General features: G+C 41.1%; 1 protein-coding gene across 1 annotated transcript in view; it reads left to right on the top strand.

The window, feature by feature from the left end:
* RYR3 (ryanodine receptor 3) overlaps positions 1-13,644 on the top strand; it is a 481,871-nt gene that overhangs the window by 24,527 nt on the left and 443,700 nt on the right. The window contains exon 3 of the mRNA XM_061612803.1: positions 11,563-11,670. Coding sequence (XP_061468787.1) covers positions 11,563-11,670 — 108 coding nt within the window. The remainder of the gene's footprint in view (positions 1-11,562; positions 11,671-13,644) is intronic.

Here is a 13,644-nt window from a genome sequence, read left to right as displayed (position 1 = left end):
TTTACTGGGTGACCATGGACTACTCACCATCTCTCAACCTAATCTGCCCCTCAGAGTGAAAACAATAGAGGGAGACCATGACCACCTCACCAAGGAAGAAGAGCACACTTAAAATGTAGAGGAAATAATAATGTACAACCATAGTGACACTTATTGGGACATAATATGAAGAATACAAGCATTGTATAAGCATGACTGTCAAATATATTTATTATTTACACAACCTGTAAATATATTTTTAGTGCAATCCTGTGCGTGCTTACTCAGAAGCAAGTCCCAATGCATTCAATGGGGTTTACTCAAACAGGGAAGTGTGCACAGGACTGTAACCTCAAGTGATAAGAAACTTCACTCACCCAACCCAACATTCAGAATAATCCCACTTTCACTTGTTTTGCAACTGTTTCATACTTGCTTTATTATTGGATTTTAAATGGATTTAGTTCTTGTTATGAATTTATTTGGTTTCCAACCCTACTTCAGAGGGTTGTTGGAAAGATTCCATATACATACATACTGGAGATGTAAAAATACATAGACCCCATATAATAGTTTATTGTCAAAACCAGTTGGTCATTGCAGCACATTTTATTTAGAAAAATAAAATAAAATCAGTATTAGTTTCCTACAATAAAAAGGATTGACACCTAGGTACGCCCTGCCTAACTGCTTTAAATATAGGATTGGAAGGGGAGAGAAAGGTTTACAACATGAACACAATGCTTTGCTATGTGCACTCAAAAGTCCCATTGATTTACAGCACAATCTTAACCATGTCTACCCAAAAGTAAGTCCCATTGAATTCAATGGGGTTTACTCCTGGTATGTGCAGTTAGCATTGCAGCTTTACTCCTAGAAAAGTGAGCACAGAATTAAAGCTTCATATTGGGAAGGTTTTCAAAACAGGCTATGAATTAGACCAGACTTTCTCAATGTTTGGGTCCCCAGATGTTGCTGGACTACAACTCCCATCAGCCCCAGCAAACATCAACAATGGTGAGGAATGGTGGGAACTGTAGTGACTACCAGGGCCATCTAGGGACCCAACACTTTGGAAAGGCTGAACTAGACAAATAAACTGCCCTTTTCAACAGCCCAGGAAAATGTAAACAAGTTGCATGTACTCTAACAGATGAGAAAGAAAAGGCAGAAGTGCTCAATTCCTACTTTGGCTCAGTCTTCTCCCAAAAAAGGGCCTATGACCCTCCCGGGAAACATGAAGTAGAAGGGTCAGGATTGGAGCTTGAGATTGATAGACAAATGTTCAAAGAATACCTAATCACTTTTAATGAGTTCAAATCAGCAGGGCCCAATAAACTGCATCCTAGAGTATTAAAGGAACTGGCTGAAGAACTCTCAGAACCACTGTCTATTATCTTTGCGAAATCATGGAGGACTGGTGAAGTGCCGGATGACTGGAGGAGAGCTAACGTTGTCCCTATCTTCAAAAAGGGCAAGAAGGATGAACTGGGGAACTACAGACCAGTCAGCCTAACATCAATCCCTGGGAAAATTTGGGAGCAGATTATAAAGCAGTCAATCTGTAAGCACTTTGAGCCAACATGGATTTATGAAGAACAAATCCTGCCAAACTAATCTCATCTCATTTTTTGATTGGGTAATCTCCCTTGTAGACTGTGGGAATGCTGTGGACATAATATATCTTGACTTATGCAAAGCTTTCAACAAAGTGTGCCATGATGTTCTGACTAGCAAGTTAGCTAAATGTGGGCTGGATGGAACAACTATTAGATGAATCCACAGTTGGCTCCAGAATCATACTCAAAGAGTGCTTATCAATGGTTCCTTCTCAAACTGGGCAGAAGTAATGAGGGGGTACCCCAGGGCTCGGTCCTGGGCCCAGTGCTCTTTAACATTTTTATTAACGACTTGGATGAGGAGGTACAAAGCATGCTTATCTAATTTGGAGATGATACAGAATTGGGGCCCCCGGCTAATACCATGGAAGACAGAAACAAAATTCAAAGGGACCTTGATAGGCTGGAGCATTGGGCTGAAAACAACAGAATGCAATTCAACAGGGATAAATGCAAAGTCTTACACTTAGGGAAAAGAAACCAAATGCACAATTATAAGATGGGGGATACTTGGCTCAGCAGTATGACATGTGAGAAGGATCTTGGAATTGTCATTGATCACAAGCTGAATATGAGCCAACAGTGTGATGTGGCAGCAAAAAAGGCAAATGCTATATTAGGCTGCATTAACAGAAGTATAGTTTCTAAATCGCGTGAAGTACTAGTTCCCCTCTATTCAGCACTGGTTAGGCCTCATCTTGAATACTGCATCCAGTACTGGTCTCCGCACTTCAAGAAGGATGCAGATAAACTGGAATGGGTTCAGAGGAGGGCAACAAAGATGATCAGGGGACTGGAAACAAAGCCCTATGAGGAGAGACTGAAAGAACTGGGCATGTTTAGCCTGGAGAAGAGAAGACTGAGGGGAGATACGATAGCACTCTTCAAGTACATGAAAGGTTGTCACATAGAGGAAGGCCGGGATCTCTTCTCAATTGTCCCAGAGTGCAGGACACGGAATAATGGGCTCAAGTTGTAGGAAGCCAGATTTTGACTGGACATCAGGAAAAACTTCCTGTTAGAGCCATCCAACAATGGAACCAATTACCTAGAGAGGTAGTGGGCTCTCCGACACTGGAGGCATTCAAGAGGCAGCTGGACAGCCATCTATTGGGAATGCTTTGATTTGAATTCCTGCATTGAGCAGGGGGTTGGACTAGATGGCCTTGTAGGCCCCTTCCAACTCTACTATTCTATGATTCTATGATTGTTTTACATTTCTCTTCAAAAATTACTTGAAAGATAAAATTTATAATATGCTCTTTTGGCAAGTAATTAAAAAACCCTGCATGCACACTTTTATTATAACTGTAACTGTTTACAGTAAACAATTGCCTACCAAGATCCTGCTGTGATTTTCTTGTTCTGCATCTCCTGACCTCCATACAGAGAGAAAACTATAAACCAGGAAAAGACAAGCATTTTCTGGCCTTGCAGTGGGTTCTAGCTATTGGCTGGAGGTCATGGAATCCCTTGTCAATCGCAACCCTGACTTCACTTATTAGCTACATACCTGAAAGGACAGGGTTAGAGCAGCCAGCTATGAGTTCATTTAACAGGTTGTGGGGGGAAGGCGGCACATACACATCTTTCATGTATATCTCTTGAACCAGACCACCTAGAAACTTATTTTTTTATAAAAAATAAAAGCTGAGAGTCCAGAGATTGGGGTGACTCACTCAGAGACCCGGAGAGGACCCCCAATATCCAGAGTCTCTGGGTGAAAACCGGAGACCTGGAAACCATAGGGAGAGGGGTGGAATGGAAAGGAATGGAAGAGAAAGACCTGGTTGGATGAAATCCTGAACAGGAGCACTCCACAGAACAACACTTTTGTTTATGGAATTTTATTCTGCCTTTCCTCCATGGTGGACAAGACAGTGTGTATGGTTCTCTTTCCCCCATTTTATCCTCACAAACCTGTGAGATAAGTTAGGCTGAGGAATAGTGCCTCTTCTATGGTCAACCTGTTCATGGTTGAGTGGGGCTTGACCCTTAGTCTTCCTAGTCCTAATAACACAATGATTTTGGCATCTTTCAGATGAAACTTGAAGAGTGGGCAAGTCTGTGCAATGGGTATCTAGTATAGACCTTTCTTACCATCATTAATGATATTTTTGCAAACTCATCTATGGGTGCTTACACAGAAGTAAGTCTGAGTTAAACTGGTCTTACTCCCAATGAATTGTGATCATCTTTGCAGCCTTAATCTGATTTAGCCTGTTTTCTTGTTGTAGCTTCTACTTCACTTCTCATTTGTAGAATTAAATTCAAGCACTGCAGCAGCTTAGGCCCATTTATGCAGGTGATATACGAATATCAAGTTTACATGATCAGCAAGGGCTTTTAGTAGCATCAACAATGCTAAGGAAGGCATAATAACTATTGCATGAACTTGAGAAAAATTACTCACATAACAACTCTCTTAATAGCTACCTCCAATTATGAAGCCATGTATCTGTGAACTGGCTTACATGTTACTTTCTGATCTCTCATGCTCGTTAGTATGCCTTCTTGGAAAAGTGATGGCTTTTGAGGTCTGCAGCTGGTAAATAAATGAGAGAAGCTGATATAAAGTGGAGAAAGACAAGGCCAAATCCACAGCAAAATGTAGGCATTTATTTGATAATACTTTAAATGATAAATGGTAGAAAGTATTATTAAAGCTAGATTAACTAAGCACATAGAAGAACAAGCCTTGCTGAAGCAGAGCCAGCATGGCTTCTGCAAGGGAAAGTCCTGTCTCAGTAACCTATTAGAATTCCAGTGTCAACAAGCATATAGATAGAGGTGATCCAGTGGAAATAGTGTACTTAGACTTTCAAAAAGTGTTTGACAAGGTACCTCACCAAAGACTTCTGAGGAAGCTTAGCAGTCATGGAATAAGAGGAGAGGTCCTCTTGTGGATAAGGAATTGGTTAAGAAGCAGAAAGCAGAGAGTAGGAATAAACGGACAGTTCTCCCAATGGAGGGCTGTAGAAAGTGGAGTCCCTCAAGGATCAGTATTGGGACCTGTACTTTTCAACTTGTTCATTAATGACCTGGAATTAGGAGTGAGCAGTGAAGTGGCCAAGTTTGCTGACGACACTAAATTGTTCAGGGTTGTTAAAACAAAAAGGGATTGCAAAGAGCTCCAAAAAGACCTCTCCAAACTGAGTGAATGAGCGGAAAAATGGCAAATGCAATTCAATATAAACAAGTGTAAAATTATGCATATTGGAGCAAAAAATCTGAATTTCACATATACGCTCATGGGGTCTGAACTGGCGGTGACCGCAGGAGAGAGACCTCGGGGTTGTAGTGGACAGCACGATGAAAATGTCGACCCAGTGTGCGGCAGCTGTGAAAAAGGCAAATTCCATGCTAGCGATAATTAGGAAAGGTATTGAAAATAAAACAGCCGATATCATAATGCCATTGTATAAATCTATGGTGCGGCCGCATTTGGAATACTGTGTACAGTTCTGGTCGCCTCATCTCAAAAAGGATATTATAGAGTTGGAAGAGGTTCAGAAGAGGGCAACCAGAATGATCAAGGGGATGGAGCGACTCCCTTACGAGGAAAGGTTGCAGCATTTGGGGCTTTTTAGTTTAGAGAAAAGGCGGGTCAGAGGAGACATGATAGAAATGTATAAAATTATGCATGGCATTGAGAAAGTGGATAGAGAAAAGTTCTTCTCCCTCTCTCATAATACAAGAACTCGTGGACATTCAAAGAAGCTGAATGTTGGAAGATTCAGGACAGACAAAAGGAAGTACTTCTTTACTCAGCGCATAGTTAAACTATGGAATTTGCTCCCACAAGATGCAGTAATGGCCACCAGCTTGGATGGCTTTAAAAGAAGATTAGACAAATTCATGGAGGACAGGGCTATCAATGGCTACTAGCCATGATGGCTGTGCTCTGCCAGCCTAGTCAGAGGCAGCATGCTTCTGAAAACCAGTTGCCGGAAGCCTCAGGAGGGGAGAGTGTTCTTGCACTCGGGTCCTGCTTGCGGGCTTCCCCCAGGCACCTGGTTGGCCACTGTGAGAACAGGATGCTGGACTAGATGGGCCACTGGCCTGATCCAGCAGGCTCTTCTTATGTTCCCCAAATTGGTGATAACACTTTAAAAGGGCAAAATTACTTGGAAGTTATTTCACAACGGTATGTAAGAGTTTTGCACTGAGAACCCTGGGTGGCTAATTAGCATTATCCATTTACCATCTCATTATTCTTGCTTACTGAAGTGCCTAAATGAAACAGATTCTTGTCTGATTCACACTAGTCTATTGTGCCCAACAGCTTGACAAAACTGAGTCAATGATTATTTTTAAGGCATTTGAGATTGTTAGATAAACAGCTCTAGCCTTATTGCATATTTAAGTGCTTTAAACCACTTGCCAGGAATTATGTTCACGTTATTCAGAAGTAGTATTTCAAGCTTGATATGAGAATAATATCTTTGCACCAGACGCCCAGGAGAGGGTAGGCAGAGGTGGCAAGAGCACCCTGCCCCTGACTGGCCTGGAGGGGCAAGGTCCACCCCTCTCAGATGATCAGGCAAAACGTCTGCTGTTGTAGACAAGGCCTATTTGATAAAGAATAGGGAGAAATGTTTTCTAGACTAAGACCCAGCAACCTGTTGCACTGCTTTGCTTGCTATGTCTTGGGAGCAGCAGAGCTTTGCTGTGGAGGGAGAAGCCAAGTTGAAGTAAGCTGAAGGCAGTCTCTGTGGAGGTAGGGAGAGAGGTGGCGGAATGAAGAGGCTACGGCCTGGATAGTAAACCTTTCATTTATTACCATTCCATAATACTCATGAACTGCCTGTTGAGTACAGTAGGGATTCCTTTTTTGATTTGTCTTTTAACTGCAATAAGCCCCCCACTCCACCTTAAAAAACACTTCTGGGAACCCTGGCTTGCCCTGGAAAAAGTTCTTAATAGTGTGCAGTGGTGGCTGGTGTCTGTTGAGACTAGTACAGTGGAACAGGACCGCTGAGAAATGGCACTGGGCCTGGGGCAAGATGCCTAATCGCCCCCCCAAATCTTTCTGCAAACCAAATGTTACTACTTTCTTTAAACAAGTTTTTAAGTGACTAAATTGAATGTGTGTCTGCAAAGCATAGCATCTATCAGCTGAAATAATGGCTTGGGTCTAAGTGATCTGAAAGACCTAATTTCCCCATACAATACTGCTCAGGCTTTGAGATCTGGTGGGAGGCGCTTCTCTCTGTACCAATCAAAAAGAGAAGGTCAAAGACGGTCAGAGCTTGGAAAAGTTACTTTTTTGAACTACAACTCCCATCAGCCCCAGCCAGCACCATGCTGGCTGGGGCTGATGGGAGTTGTAGTTCAAAAAAGTAACTTTTCCAAGCTCTGCAAAGACCAAGATGCTGGAGAGTGGGAACTTTTATTTTTGATAAAACCCAACGCGTTTCAGCCTGTTATCTACAGGCCTTCATCAGGGGATAATAGCTTGTAAGATTAAAAGACGAGCAAATCGCTTTCTGTACTGTACCAATATCAAACATGCAATTTTTTAAATACATTAAACATTATTTTGAGACATACTTTATATCAGTTCAGGCTAATTTTTGTGCTGTTTCCAATGGTGTATATAGTTTTTTTTATATACTTAGTACAAGACAAACAAAGAAGGTCCAGAAATTCAAGGTGGCCCTAAATTTTCTGCAAGTACTGCACACTAGCACTGTACACTAATATTTATATGATATTTGAACAACAAGTGTTTCATATTTGGTTTTAGTCACAAAAATGAAAGAAAAGGTAAAATGTGAGGATTTCCTCTGGTGTGCTAAGTGTACAGTCAACTTAATGCACAATGAAGTATTCAGTAATGAGATATGGGATCAATCTGTCCTTATTCTGAGAAGTGCTAGTGCATGTCTGTTCTACTTCAGCAGAATCCTCATAATGTTTTTCTTCTAATAATAATGCTTGAGCATCGGATGACTGGCTTTCACTATATCCCACATCACCACATGAAAGTCTAGGCTGAACAAAATTGCCTGAATTTTTTTTTTTTTGCTTGTTCATATTTTATTTAATTTATTTAATTTATTTTTTACATTTATATTCCGCCCTTCCTCCCCGAAGGAGCCCAGGGCAGCAAATAAAAACATTAAAAGCACTCTAACATATCTTAAAAATAAAAGATATTAAAACAAAACATTTTAGAAACATCTGAAAAGCAATTACAACACAGATGCAGACTGGGATAAGGCCACTTCTTAAAAGGCTTGTTGAAAGAGGAATGTCTTCAGTAGGCGCCCAAAAGATATGGTGCCTGTCTAATATTTAAGGAGAGGGAATTCCAAAGTGTTGGTGCCACAACACTAAAAGTCTGTTTCCTATGTTGTGTGGAATGGACATCCTGATAATATGGTATCTGTAGGAGGCCCTCACTTGCAGAGCGCAGTCATCAACTGGATATATGAGTAAGATGATCTTTCAGATATCCTGGTCCCAAGCTGCTTAGGACTTTGTGCACCAAAACCAGAACTTTGAACTTGGCCCAGTAGCTAATGGGCAGCCAATGCAGTTCTTTTAGCAGCAGGGTAACATGTTGGTGATACCCTGCCCCAATGAGCAGCACTGCACCAGTTTCAGCTTCCAGACCAACATCAAGGGCAGCCGCACATAGAACCATTACAGTGATCCAGCCTGGAGGTTGCCTGGAGGTTCTTACATGAACAAGAGTGGTCAGGCTATCCTGGTCCAGAAACGGCTGCAGCTATCTTACTAGCTAAAGTTGGTAAAAGGCACTCCTTGCCACTGAAGTCACCTGGCCCTCTAGCGACTAAAATGGATCCAGGAGCACCCCCAGATTATGAACCTGCTCTTTCAGAGGGAGTATGATCCCACCCAAAGCAGGCAATTGACAAATTATCTGAACGTGGTAACAACCAGCCCAAAGCACCTCCTTCTTGCTAGGATTCAGACACGGTTTATTGGTCTTTATCCAGCCCACCACCAAGTCCACACACTGGATCACGGCTTGCATGTCCACTCCCAATTCAGATGTTACAGAGAAATAGAGCTAGTTGTCGTCAGCATACTGCTGACACCATGCCCCAAATCTCCTGATGACCATTCCCAAGTGCTTCATATAGTTGTGGAACAGCATTGGTATTTGTCACAAACCTATGGGTCCAGGATGGGCTTTTTCAGGAGTCGTTGGATCACTGCCTCTTTCAGGTGATTGGAACCACTCCGTACCACAAAGAGGCATTGACCACACCCTGGATCCAATTTGTCATACCCCCTCAGCAAACGTTAATAAGCCAGGAAGGGCAAGGGTCGAAAGCACATGTTGCTGACCACATTGTTACAAGCACCTTGTCCATGTCGACAGGCCACATCAACCGAAACTGATCCCAAGAAGTTGGTCTTCTGTGCAACTTCTCTTCTGTGCTCCAGACTAGTATTTGTTATTCACAATGTTAATTTCACCTTAAAACAATGACAAGACATATGTAGACTTGTTCCAACCTGTTGTAGTCACAGACCAAATAATAAGAGGTGATACACACTCCCATGCATTAGCTTTCTTTTTATCTGCCACTGTGGTATGTTCCTTGAGAAAACTGTAGGAACGTTTGTTGAATAAATGTGAACCAGGGCCTAGTAATTCTGATCTCAAGGTGTATGTTGTGCTTTGCCATGTCTGAATCATATTAATAGATGCTGGTGCTTAAAGCACATCGGACATGCTGAGATTAGCAACAGACAGCAGAATGAAATTTAACAGAGATAAGTGCAAAGTGCTACACTTAGGAAAAAGAAACCAAATGCACAGTTATAAGATGGGGAATACTTGGCTCAGCAATACTACATTCAAGAAGGATCTTGGGATTGTTGTTGATCACAAGCTGAATATGAGCCAACAGTGCGAGGAGGCTGCAAAAAAGGCAAATGCTTTTTAGGCTGCATTAACAGAAGTATAGTTTCCAAATCGCATGAAATATTGGTCCCCCTCTATTCAGCACTGGTTAGGCCTCATCTTGAGTACTGTGTCCAGTTGTGGACACACTTTAAAAAGGATGCAGACAAACTGAAATGGGTTCAGAGGAGGTCAATGAGAATGATCAGTGGATTAGAAACAAAGCCCCATAAGCCTCGAGAAGAGAAGACAGAGGGGAGACATGATAGCACAGTTCAAGTACTTGAAAGGTTGCCACACAGAGGATGGGCACGATCTCTTCTCAATTGTCCCAGAGTGCAGGAAGAATGGGCTCAAGTTACAGGAAGCCAGATTTCAGCTGAACATCAGGAAAAACTTCCTAACTGTTAGAGCAGTATGACAATGGAACCAATTACCTAGGGAGGTGGTGGGCTCTCCAACACTGGAGACATTTATGAGGCAGCTGGACAGCCACCTTTAATTTGGATTCCTACATTGAGCAGGGGGTTGGACTCGATGGCTTATAGGCCCCTTCCAACTCTATGATTCTATGATCTGTGTATCCATAATGAAAGAATCATGAAAACTAGAGTTATAGACACCATAATCAAATTAGCCACAGGGAATTTTTCCTTTCCTATTATGTCACCTAGTTAGCCTAATAAATCCCTTGGCTATGAATATGAAAAATAGGGACATGTTGCTCAAAGCTTTTGTCTTCTGCTTGTCTCACATAAACTGTTAGGAAACAGTCACTGACATGGCTTTTGCAGTATTAAGTTTTGATATATTTTAAATCAAATATTTTAAATACCACCAGTATAGTGCTATTCAAGCCAAAACCTTTAGTACTTTTAAATGAGTTTTGTGGCAAAGCTCCAAATCACCCAAACCAAGGATAAGGAACCTGTGACTCCCAATTCTCGTCAGCTCCAGCCAGCATGACCAATAGTCAAGGATGTTGAGAGTTGTCATACCATCAGTGTCTGGGGAGGGCTACAGGTTCCCCGCCCCAGATCAGACTATAAGAAACAGAAGACATACTTTCCTTTAAATTTTTGGATGCAAACTGATAACTGATTTTGGTGAGCTGTGTTTATTATTATTATTATTATTATTATTATTATTTTGCTGTTCTGCTCACTGTTTTTGTGTTTTAAGATTATTTAATATGCATTTTATTGATTTGATTGTACATGGTCTTGGGCTAGGACTTAATATGGAAATTAAATAAAACTGAAGGGAGGCAGCTGTTCCTATCCCATTATGCTTGTGTTTGATTTATGCACTTCTCACATGGGCCTGCTTTACATGCAGTGCCTTTAGGATATACGGTTAAAAATGTGAGCATATAGTCTACAGGGAACCTGTCCTATGTAAAGAAGTGTGCAATATGTTTGAGAGCCATATTATGGATGGGGGATAATTCTATTCAGTTTGCGTTTCTAGCAGAATTTATCAAATTTGCAATTTCTGAAACAATATGAGAACTGAAACACAGCCATCCTTTGAAATTTGCATTTATTAGAATTGGGGGGGGGTTGAAGTTCGCCAACTAAACATTTACAAAAATGCATATATTAGGGGAAAGTGCATAAAAATGAATACAGGAGTGAAAATAACATGCAAAAAGGCATGAAATGATGAGAAATGGCTTGCAAAAATGTGTACTTTTGTCAAAACTGTCTACAAAAATGTGTTTATTTGGAGAAATTCGCACTAAGATGGTGGAGAATTTTCATGAGGATTTTTTTTTTAAAAAAAATCGCAGATCGCTATAGAAATGTAGAGAACTGAATTTAACACTGGGAAAATGAGAAAGAGAGAGAACCGAAAGAGACAGATCTTTCCATCCCTAAGTGCTATGCACTTTGTTTACTCTTATCTGCAGTCTTTCACTGATCTTTTCAGAGGGGTAGGTGTACAAGGCTGTTGCAGCAAAAACAACAAAGAGGCAGCATAAAGACTCACAACTATATTGTGACAAAAGCTTATGTGGGTGAGAGCCCCCAATGTCAGACAATGCACTGATTTTTGCTGCTTGTTTTATTTTTACAGTATGTCCCTCCTGACCTTTGCATCTGTAACTTTGTGCTGGAGCAGTCTTTATCTGTCAGGGCCCTGCAGGAAATGCTTGCTAACACAGGCGACAACTCCAGTGAAGGGGTAAGTAAGAGGATGTTTGTTTTGGTGTCATGGAATGCCAGTAATGCAAGATGAAACTGTTTCTTGCCTTCCTGCCTTGATCCAGGAGTCTTTCAAAAGAGGCTATTCAGAATGCATTTGATAATATTGTCAATATTACATTTTGTTTGTTGAGGTAGTCTTTTATTTACTCATTTCCCCCCTAAATCTCAGCCATTTCTTAAGGAATCCTAGGTACATTTAATTACTTGGCATCATCCAAAAATAATATTACCCTCCCCAAGCCATCCTTCTTTAGAGATCAATACTACCAGAAGGAAATGGCTGCTAAGAGGAGCCAATTTCTCCCAATTGGCACCTTGCCAGGAAGGAAGATGATCATCAGGCAGAAAGGACTCATCCAATTGATCTGTCCACAAGATCACATTATTCATATATACACTCCTCCAGTGTGGGGTCACACCATGTGGAAGCAGCACCCATGTTGCAGGGTGTGCAGACAAGGACCTAAGACCTGCGCATTTCAGTTGAATAGGCAATCTGCTCCTGTTTAGCTGTCTTATACACAATGGTACAAAGACACAAAATGGTGTATCCAATTCTCAACAAGGCAACTATTTCCCCACTTGTGGACTTTCTAAGGGGGCATGGCTGTCACAGTCTCCTTTAGCTCCTAGCATCCCAAATGTTTCATGGAGCAAAAAGGACCCTACCAACTCTTAACCCTGCCCAGTTCTGACAGATCCATGTAACTTCCGTTTTGAGGTCCAACTGGGCTGCCCCAAGGGCAGGAAGCAAGTGGTAGCATAACAATAGCAATGGTTTCTGGTACACTGGCAGCAGGGCTGAGGACCAGCAGTGTCTTATGCTTATACTGGTGCCCTACTGTCCCATTCTGAGAGCTGCCATGTGAGCATGGCAGGTGATAACATTGTATCATTAACATGCTCAGAGAACATGATTGTTGTGCCCCAGGCACACGGGGAGCTAGATCAGGGAGAGGAGTCAGATTGTACGCACAAAGACATTCCCTACTTAAGCAGGTGCCCTCCCGGACTCTAGTGCTGAGTCAACTCTCCTCACATGCTGCAGAGACTGTTTAGGTAGGATAGTTAAGGAAAGTAGTGAGTCAGAGTAGACAGGTTTATGAAGCGTACTGCTTTGGATGTAACCAGCACACTAATAAAATGAGAATTACAACAAACCTCGCCTCCGTCTGGTTTCTCTGACTCTGGGCGGGACAATGATAACCTGATAGTTAAGCACTTAAGTTCCATTTTTATTTTAAAAAAGGGATCAAAGTATGAATAACCTTTTTTGACTCCAGTCTGTTTTTCATGTATAAATGTGCTATTTTTCTTGTTGCCGTTAAAGTTTGATTTAAAGAGTTGTGTGTGAGGCACTTTGCCAAATTTAATAATATATAAATAAATAGATATAGATATTTGAATATACAAAGGCATAAATTCTGGAATGAAAATAAATGAAAAGACTACAAAGGTTTTCTTTTGTGCTTTCATGGGGAGTTGTTAGATAGCCAGGCAGTTAAACAAATGTACATAAGAAGTATAGAATTTTATCCTTTTTGTTCTGTATAAAGCATTAAAACATCACATTCACTTATATATATGAATTTTACTTTAAAGCAAGTAAGCTATCAGATATATAGTCATTTTTTTACAAACAAAACATATCAATAAAATTACAAATAATACAGTTATTATTTGGACTTATATGTCAATCCAATCTGATTTTTAATTTAAAAAACCCATTTGGGATCAGTTGCACTAATAATGTCAATGACGCTCATGTCAAGGTAGATACTTGCGAACAAGTCAAAAATAAGGGGACAGATGAATAATGGGATAAACAGTAGGTGCGAACGGGAGAAATGGGTGGGCAAGAGAGATGGACTATGTTTTGTACTTTCACTAATGGAAGCCACTCTCATATCCCCTCTAGTCTCAGAGCATTTAGAAGGAAAGGCACTGCCTA

The sequence above is a fragment of the Rhineura floridana genome, chromosome 2 (genome assembly GCF_030035675.1).
Source record: "Rhineura floridana isolate rRhiFlo1 chromosome 2, rRhiFlo1.hap2, whole genome shotgun sequence".
NCBI classification, from domain to species: domain Eukaryota; kingdom Metazoa; phylum Chordata; class Lepidosauria; order Squamata; family Rhineuridae; genus Rhineura; species Rhineura floridana.
Note: the sequence above shows the minus strand (reverse complement) of the source record. Positions and strands in the feature narration are given on the sequence as shown.